The 9,048-nt window shown below is 37.2% G+C and overlaps 1 protein-coding gene across 1 annotated transcript in view; it reads left to right on the forward strand.

Moving 5' to 3' along the window:
* Positions 1-7,378, forward strand: part of LOC101852423 (UDP-galactose/UDP-glucose transporter 7) — an 11,170-nt gene extending 3,792 nt beyond the window's left edge. Inside the window, exons 2-3 of the mRNA XM_005102331.3 lie at positions 4,225-4,747; positions 5,471-7,378. Of these exons, the coding sequence (XP_005102388.1) occupies positions 4,267-4,747; positions 5,471-6,111 (1,122 nt within the window). The 5' untranslated portion in view covers positions 4,225-4,266 and the 3' untranslated portion in view covers positions 6,112-7,378. The remainder of the gene's footprint in view (positions 1-4,224; positions 4,748-5,470) is intronic.
* Positions 7,379-9,048: the final 1,670 nt, after the last annotated feature.

Consider the following 9,048-nt stretch of genomic DNA (forward strand, 5'->3'; position numbering starts at 1 on the left):
CTGAAACTTTCCGAAATCACAAAAGAGTTCCCCTACCAGGTCTGTATACTTCGTGACTTAGTTCCCGGTTACCGGGTCTGTATACACTTCGTTATTTTAAATGTTCACAATATTTCCTAAAATTGGCGTTGATTGACAATGGTGTTTTGTTACACAGCACCCCATCTTCCATGATCCCCTGCTGCTGCTCTTGCACATGTTATTTGGCATCGGTTCGCAAATGGGTCAGAATATTTCGCCGGTCTTGTTGGTGGGTAGTAATGCCTGGGTGACTACTTTAAATACTCTCATCTCAACAACATCGACAGTAGTTCTTTTCCGTTCAACCAGCCTTGAAGGTGTGTGCTAGAATTTCAGTTGAGGCTTCAAGTAGCTTCCCAGTCACATTCCTGATTCCAGAGGGCCGATACGAGTGCCTTATTGTCAGCGGTGCTAAATCTAGACATACTGTTTGGGCGACGCACTGCAAAAGATTTCAATGAAATTATGTATTTTATTTTAAAAAGTGATTATCAAGTCCATCTCATTTATTTTTTTCTGAATTTTACTCTCCCATACAGTCTCACCGTGAAAAAAGGCCCTCTTTGCATTATTATGAGATTATCTCAATATCTGGGTTATTTATAGATAACCAAACACAAATCCCTACGAGTACATTTTAGTGATAGGCAAATCACATGAAAAAGAAATCAAAATCAAAAGGCTTCTTAGAGTATCTTTAATCCGTGATTGAAAAGTGTTGTTGTGCACCGACTGGCCTTTTATTTCTCTCTGGAATGACGGAGCGCCCCTCAAGTTTGACACTCGGGATGTCACAGCTAACCATTTAAAAATAGAATTATTCAGAAATTTGAATTGTAATTTGGTAAAAAAACTAGTATCGGTTTCATTTTGCTTTTTTCACACAAGTAGGGTAACTGATCAGACTTTCAATTTAGCAAATTAAAAAAAATGGCGCCAAAATTTTAAAAAGGCGTTCTGTCGGCTTATGGCAGAATACATACGCTTTGTCTTCTTGTCACTGATTGGCTTCCTTCCTGCCCATCCCACCTCCCCACCCGTATTTTGTAGAGATTCAGACAATCCTGTGATCTGGCAAAGCATATCTAGTTACAGTTGCTGCAGAATAATTTCCCTTGATAACGATGTTGTGCAGTCTGGCTACCCTAACCTCCCAAACCCAAACTCAAATCCTTACCGGAACCTTAACCCTAACCAATTGACAAAGCACAGGTAGGCCATGGTCTCTAAGTTGGGATTTATTGGAGAACAGATTATCACTGTAGATATATGGTCAAGTGGACTGGCAATAAAAAAGATGAGGAAAATTGCATATGTAACAAACTTTTCAATTGCTTTTAATGTTAGTTCAATCAGATGGTCAAGTAAGGCTTTACATTCATACCAAGAAAACACTGGTTTCAGCAATTTGTAAGAAATAGAGGGGCAAATTGTCACCAATGTCAGCATGCTAGTTTGCATAAATCCAGCTATTAGATTAGGTGTGAAATTGCTCAAAATCAAGATATCTAAAGATGTGCACACATTACAAGCTAGTCATTTCTTTGGCAATAGAAACACAAGTGGTAGGAGGGCTCCAATGGCTGGTCCTACTTTTTTTCTTTCCGTCTGGTGTTTTTGTCTGTCTGTCTACAATCTTACTCTTTCCCAGCACAAAATGACCGTTATTGTATTGATGTGTGTCTGTTTACTCCCCCCCCCCCCAAAAAAAAAGAAAGCCATTGAGGCAAAGTGCTCTGTGCTCTCTACCCGCCCAATATAAAAAAATAGGATGGTCAGCTGGAGTTTAAAAATGTTTCTTTTAACTGTAACAAAATACTCAATCAATGGGTGACCTTAGGCAAGAGTTCAAGAAACCTGGCTAGCAGTTTATGACCCTGGTAGTTTCATATCGTGCCTATTTTTTACTACCGTATTTGAGTGTTCGCTTGAGGGCAAGGACGAGAAAGGTGGAGAAGAGTGTTACATTGTATCCTGTGATCCTTTGATAATACGCAAGTGATCAATATATCTGTCCCACTTGATATCGCACCAGATGTGCATGCTGTAGTTAATGATGGATGAGTAGTGTAATGTTTGGCCTAGTGTAAATTTCATGGATGCTTAAGGTAGTAAATCTTTTTACTGTAGTGCTATTTTATCCGGTTTGACAGCCGAAAAACCATCAAAATTTCAAGTGCAGCAAAATTGATAATGAAACAAAGGAAATCATCGCATGTAATACCAATTCTGAAAGAACTGCACTGGCTTCCAGTAAAATAAAGGATCAAATATAAAACAGCCTTTTTCTGTTTTAAATGTACTGCACCTATTTATCTAAAACAATTCCTGGAATTATATCACCCACCCTGAGCCATTAGATCAGCCACTGACAATCTAATTCTTAGAACCCCAAAACAAAATTACAAAACATACCGCAAGTGTTCTTTTTTATTTGGTCTCCATGTATGGAACAAACTCCCATATAAAATAAAAAGTGCCTCTACCATTCACATTTTCCACAAACAGTTGAAGCATTTCTATTCACAAATGCATACCTGTCAAAACGATACTGTTATACATGCATGTGTATGCCTGACTGAGAGACTGAAGAAATAGTGTGTGGGAATGAGAAAGAGAGAGACACACAGAGAGAGGGAGAGACAGAGAGAGAGAGAGAGAAAGACAAAGACGGAGAGAATGGAAATGTTGTTCTATTTATAGAGAGCGAATGTTTTTATAGAATGTTTCTAACTATTCAAGTTTCATTTTTATTATGACCGTTCATGAGTTTTTATTGCGTTCTATATTTTTAGTGAACGCCTGGCCAGGCTCGCTGTGTGACTATTTTTTTAATAGAAATTTTTATAAATATAATATACATATATATTTATAATACTATGTTTTATGTACACACATGTTCATTAATTTTTAAGCCAGTTTGACAATCGCAGTTTTCTGCATTGTGTTAGGAATCTCTTAATAAAAGTTAATACCTGTATGAAAATGCATTTTATGCCACATATTAATTTACTAGAACAGTTAAGAGTTATTTTGTTTTTGCATACTGTAATGTATTTTGTTGTGTGACAGCTTGCCATAATCAGGAAAAATGGAAGCTCTAAGAAAATCTATAATGTAATAGCTATGTTATAATATAATATTGTTAATGAAAAATTAGGCAGTTGTAAACCTGTGTTTTAAGATTTTTTACTGTTTCGCAAAAAGAAAAAGACCCTTTCCTTCCTTTCTGCTCATAGTGTTTTATAGCAACAACAGGAAGGGGAGGAAATCTAAACACGAGAACAGCCTTGAGATCAATAGTCCAATAGCCATAAAGTGTTAAAGCTGTGCTACACTTTGCATTAGTTCCATAATAATAAGTGCAGTGTGAAATAGGCCAGGTGTTTAAAACAATTATCTGAGAGGAAATTGTAAAGTATTTTTTTTTGTCTGATAGATTAACAAATATCAAGAGTTTGTGTATTGTTTAGCAAACCCAGGAAATAATTCTAAATATTTTATGCTGTAGCACAATCACAGACAAAAGCATATAAATGTAAACTACATGCTGCGTGTAGCGTCAACTTTTCAACTATTTTCTTAAGGTAGGTTTTGATCTCTCTCTCTCTCTCTCTCTCTCTCTCTCACTCTCTCTCTCTCTCTCTCTCTCTCTCTCTCTCTCTCTCTCTCTCTCTCTCTCTCTCTCTCTCTCTCTCTCTCTCTCTCTCTCTCTCTCTCTCTCTCTCTCTCTCTCTCTCTCTCTCTCTCTCTGTCTGTCTGTCTCTCTCTCTCTCTCTCTCTCTCCCCCCTTTCTCTCTCTCTCTCTCTCTCTCTCTCTCTCGTTTATTAAAAAAAATTTTTCTTGTGAAAACATATGCTTTGGAAGATTTGAAATGACTTATTTTAGAGAATATAAATGTTTCTCCATGTGTCTCTTTATCTGCTATAGTTGTATAGCAGGGATGTTTTTCAACAATAGAGAAAGCTAGGACTAAGATTTTAAACAAGCTGCTCTCTTGTTTTTCTTTCTGTGTTTTCAAGTGATCAATTAAAAAAAAAATAGTTGTTTTAATGGGTTTACGTAGCTGTTGGATATATAGATCTATATCTATTTTTTGCTATGCTGTAACACGATGAGAGATCTGTACCAGCAATAGAGAGACTTGAAAGCCAGCAGAATCTCCTTCAACTGATCAGTATTTTTTTTCCTTCTCATTTCAGATATCTTTGGCATATATTTGTTATCCTGGCCTGCTCATCACCATGGATAAAAGTAAAACAGTAATCCTGGAGATAAGTTCTGAGGACAGTCGCAGCTTGGAGACGGCCTTCAAAGGCATTGTGGCTGCTGTGTTCTATGGCGTATGCTCTGTTTCCTCTGCGTTTGTCTCCAAAGCTCTGATGGACACTCTCGACTTTGATTATCCAGTGACTATCATGGTGGCTCAGATGATTTTTACTATCGTGGTACTGGAGTTGTTGAGCATATTCCGGATCATTGAACTGCAGGCATTCACCCTAAAAAGGGGTTTGTCATTTGCGGCACCCTCGTTTTTTTATGGGACCAATGCTGTTTTAGCACTGACGGCTCTTTCACACATGAACATTGCGATGTACGGTGTGCTTAAGAGATGTGTTCCACTTTCTACCATGCTTTTGTCTGTGATTGTGCTTAAAAAAGGCTTTCCGTCTCGAAAAACTACGTCAGCTGTCGTGTTGTTGACAACTGGATGCGTCATAGCAGGTAAGATATAAGAAAAAAAACTGTTGGTTGGAGCCAAGGTGTTAAAGGTAAGTGATGTTTCCTTTCCATATGTGTATGTTGAAGGCTGGTTGAGAGTAATTTTAAACATGTATTGTTTGAGCTAGTTTTGTACAAATTGAGATATTGACTTTTAATGGGTGTTGTGCCTACAGTGTTCTATTTCAAGGTACATATATTAAGATTCCTGAATTTTTCCTGTTGAAAATATTCCTTCTGTGGGGGTGTGAGGACTTTTTGTCTGGCAGAATTTTAACAAATTGGTTCTTCTAAGTAAACTTCATTGTTGTCCATGCCTCACACCTATTCATGTTAATAGAAAACATAGAGTAACAATAATTATTTTTTTGTATAAACCAGAAGCACAGGCCCTGAACACTTATTACTTGCTGTTTATGCATATATTATGTATTTAAAAGGGTTGTTAAAATTTGAATGGACCAGCATGCATGAAACGTATCATCGTGTAAGTTGCTGAAATTGTATAATATTGTGAAGGGACTAGAGCCACCAGGGAGTGGGCACTATAGAAGTGATTTTTTAATATCATCGTCATCATCGTCATCATCATTAATACATAATTATTATTATTATTTTTATTATTATTATTATTATTAATACTATTATTATTATGAAAATATTTAAAAGAATTTTTTTAAAATTTCTTGTACTGGTAGTGATCTTTTCTCTTCTTCCATCATGAAGGTTATGGTGACCTTGGCTTCAACTTGACTGCCTATATCTGTGGCATTGGCAGCAACTTCACGCAGGCCCTGTACCTCCTGCTGGTGCAGAAGTTCTCGGAGCGTCATGTATCTGTGGTGGAGACGCTTCAGCTCAACAGCTTCAACACTTTGCCTTTGCTAACACTTGTAGCGCTGGTTAACGGGGAACTGTTCGCGGTGCATAGTTATCCCAAATTGACAGAACTTCAGTTTCTGTTAATGTTCTTCATGGCCATCAGCGTGGGCATGCTGCTGAATTACTCTCTGTTCCTCTGTACCAGTTTGACCAGCGCCTTGACCACTAGTGTCGTCGGTGGCCTGAAGGCACTCGTTCAGACTCTTCTTGGCTTGGTGACATTTGGAGGCGTATCTCACAATATGGCTACTTTCGTTGGGATCAGCATGAACCTGTCTGGCGGCATCGGCTACATCTGGGCTCGGTACACGGAGAATAAATCTGGGTTGCAGAGCCTCAAAAAGGTCATGAGCTTCTCACAAATTGGGAACTCTGGTCTGTCGAATGGTCAAGTTCAAAATGTAGAAAGGAATGGGTATCAAGGGGACGAGATAATGTCCCATCGCTCCATAGCCACTCCCTCATCAAACTCTGAAGAGTCATGACGCACTGTGCTCATATTACATTTGTTCATTCCATTGTGTAGAGCATTATTTGCAATGTATATTCTTTAAAAAAGAATGAATTAAGGACTTGCTTTATACGTGCATGGCAAAGTAAGAATTCTGTCCTTGTGCTATGTTTAGCAGTAAGTATATAAATTGAAGTGGCCACAAAAAGTCTTTCTTTACAGCCTCTCATTGTTGCTGAAATTAAATTCTGTCAGATCAGTTCTAATGTCTATGGATTTTAGAAAAACTATTGTTATTGGGTTCTCTCCAGCCTGTCATTTACATTTTTTGGGGAGTTTACAATTTACCATACACATGTGTAAGGGTGCTTATTGCAGGGATTCTTTCTCTCTGGCTCCGGACACTGCCTTCTATTGTCTTTGTTATTGATGTTATTCTGATGGCTGAATGAACATGGCTTCCGTATTGTGATGTGCGTCTTGACTGCACTCAATACAGTGGTACGTCTCTGGTACCAACATAATAGACACTGAGAAACCTGTAGTCCCCCCCTTCCCCGAACTGCATACCAAAAATTCCCTCAAATCAGCAACTTTTTTTTCTTCAATGGGATCTGCAACACTTTTACATTAAAAAATGTTTGTGCCAACAGGGACAGCAAAAATTAAAGAGTAGTGGAATAATGAGTCTTCTTTAATAGTGAAAGAAGCCAACCATGTCTCTGCACTGACTCACCAACTGCTCTTTGTCTGTCTGTACACCCTGCATATTAGTTCACTGAGGCTTGGCTTCTCCTTCCTTCTGTACACAAACACAATCATTACACTAGTGTTATCTGGGACTCTAAAATGCCACCTATTAACCTTTGGTCTTTTTTTCCTCTTATTTATGTAGCGGCAAAGTTTTAGTATCAGAATCAGGCTTGGTTATTTTTACCTAATTTCATTGCAGCCTCATCTGTAATCCTTTGTTGTATCATATTTATTTGCCGTAAATATTCAAAATGACATTTGGGGTTTTCATGTTTCTGGTTTTCAGGGTCTTAAATGTTTTTATATAAATTTAGCTTTTTGTTTTTCATTTGCCTTCGTAAGTTTCATGGTCATATTTAGACCTACCCATAATACACTTAATTGGAATGTCAGACTGGATTTTTGGACTGCCTGATGGAGTATATTGTTGGTTATGTTTTTGGGGACGGGGATGACATTTTCAACTGTTTCCAGCTTTTGGTTTGTTGAGATATGGAGATATTTTGTGTTTCAGAACTTAAAAGTGTTTTGATTGTTAAAAAAAAAAAGAAACAATATAACAAACGTATATAAGTTAAACATATCCATTAAAATGTTATGGAATCAATTTTCTATAATGTATTCAGTGTTTTCATTGAGATATTAAGGATGTTACAGCTTTGGAGGAGACATATATTATTGGTTCTGGTGTGTGACTTTTCATCTAATGTAGCTTGTAATTTAGTTGAAGTGCCAGCTTCCAAGTTTAATGAATATGTTCCTTAATATGAGCAAACAATCAATATTCCTGTTCCTGAATTCATCATGCTATAGTTTATATAATATGTCGATGTCATTGTGTCTTTGTAAATCTGACTTTGGACCCCCCCTAGGGGCTGTGCTACTGATTGAAGTGTCTTTAAGCCATTCCCAAAGTGGGGACATTACAATGTTCTGTTGCTCAGTAGAGTTTTAAATGAGCTGATTCATCAATGTCATGCTCATGACTGTGCCGGAATTGCAACAGAGAATTGCTGCTTTTTCTTTCCTCATCCTTACTATTGTCATTTTCCTCTACTTCTTTTGTATGTTTGTCACTCTCTTGTGACCCACTATTTCCAGGGTGCCTTGATAGCCAAAGTAGACTTTGTGCTGTTGAACCTAGAGAGGTGAGCAGAGTAAGCCCAATTCCCTGTAAGGACTTCTCTGTTGACATTCACCCCTTGGCACTCATATGACCGTATGCAGTTGCGAGTGCCGTAAAACCTCTACTAAAAAAGTAATTTAAAAATCTGACTTTAAAGATTCTTTGGGCAAATGCAAGTATAAGTTTAGCTGTTGAATATGGTTGTTTGTATTGCTGTTTCTAAAGCTAATATAATTTTTTTTAAAGGGTGAAGTTATCTTATTATGTTTGTAAATGTTGGATCAAATAATCTTTAACTGTTTTTGTACAATGTGGAACTCCCTACAGGAGAGACATTCATGAACAGTTATTGGAGCACAGATTGGAACTGCTAAATCTGCATTACATTTTTAGATAGATTTTGATTTATTTGAATTTAGGAATGAAGCAAAAGTTAATGTCATATTCTTATAACATCCTTTAATGAATTGCTTTGATCCAAAGGTGAACAGATGAATGTGCTAACACAACACGTTTTTGTAACATTTTAATCTTTACTCAGCCAGTCTCGATCTCTATGCTAGCTGTGTGACTTTTTCCTGGGGGGGTTCAAGCCATTTTGGAAGTGCGAAGATTTGTCTTATCTTTTTTCCCGACTAAAGTGGGACTTGGCCTCTTTAATATTTCTGTAATTTCAGTCTGAGTGACTCCTTACAGCAAGCCTTTTTATTGTCAATGAAAATATTTAGACAATTACACAATTCCATAAAATATAATGAATTGTGTAATTGTCTAAATATTTTCATATGCTTTAATTTCTTATTATGAGACTTTCCAGACATCCTTTAGTTACTGAGTGTCTGTATGAGATTTTTCCTGACTTCCCCTCCCCTTTGAGTGTCTGTGTGTGAGAATTTCCAAATGTCCTCAATTGTTTGAGTACCTATTTATGATGTATCTGTCATCATGTCATTATTTCCATAAGTGCCGCCTTTTATCATTTCGTTCTTCCAAGGCTCTCCTTTGTTCACAGTATTTTCAGACATGTGAGGTGAAACACTATATAATGTTCATTCCGAAGCTTTTTAAGAATTAATAACTGCTGGTGTCTGA

Source organism: Aplysia californica, unplaced genomic scaffold (genome assembly GCF_000002075.1).
Source record: "Aplysia californica isolate F4 #8 unplaced genomic scaffold, AplCal3.0 scaffold00321, whole genome shotgun sequence".
NCBI lineage: Eukaryota > Metazoa > Mollusca > Gastropoda > Aplysiida > Aplysiidae > Aplysia > Aplysia californica.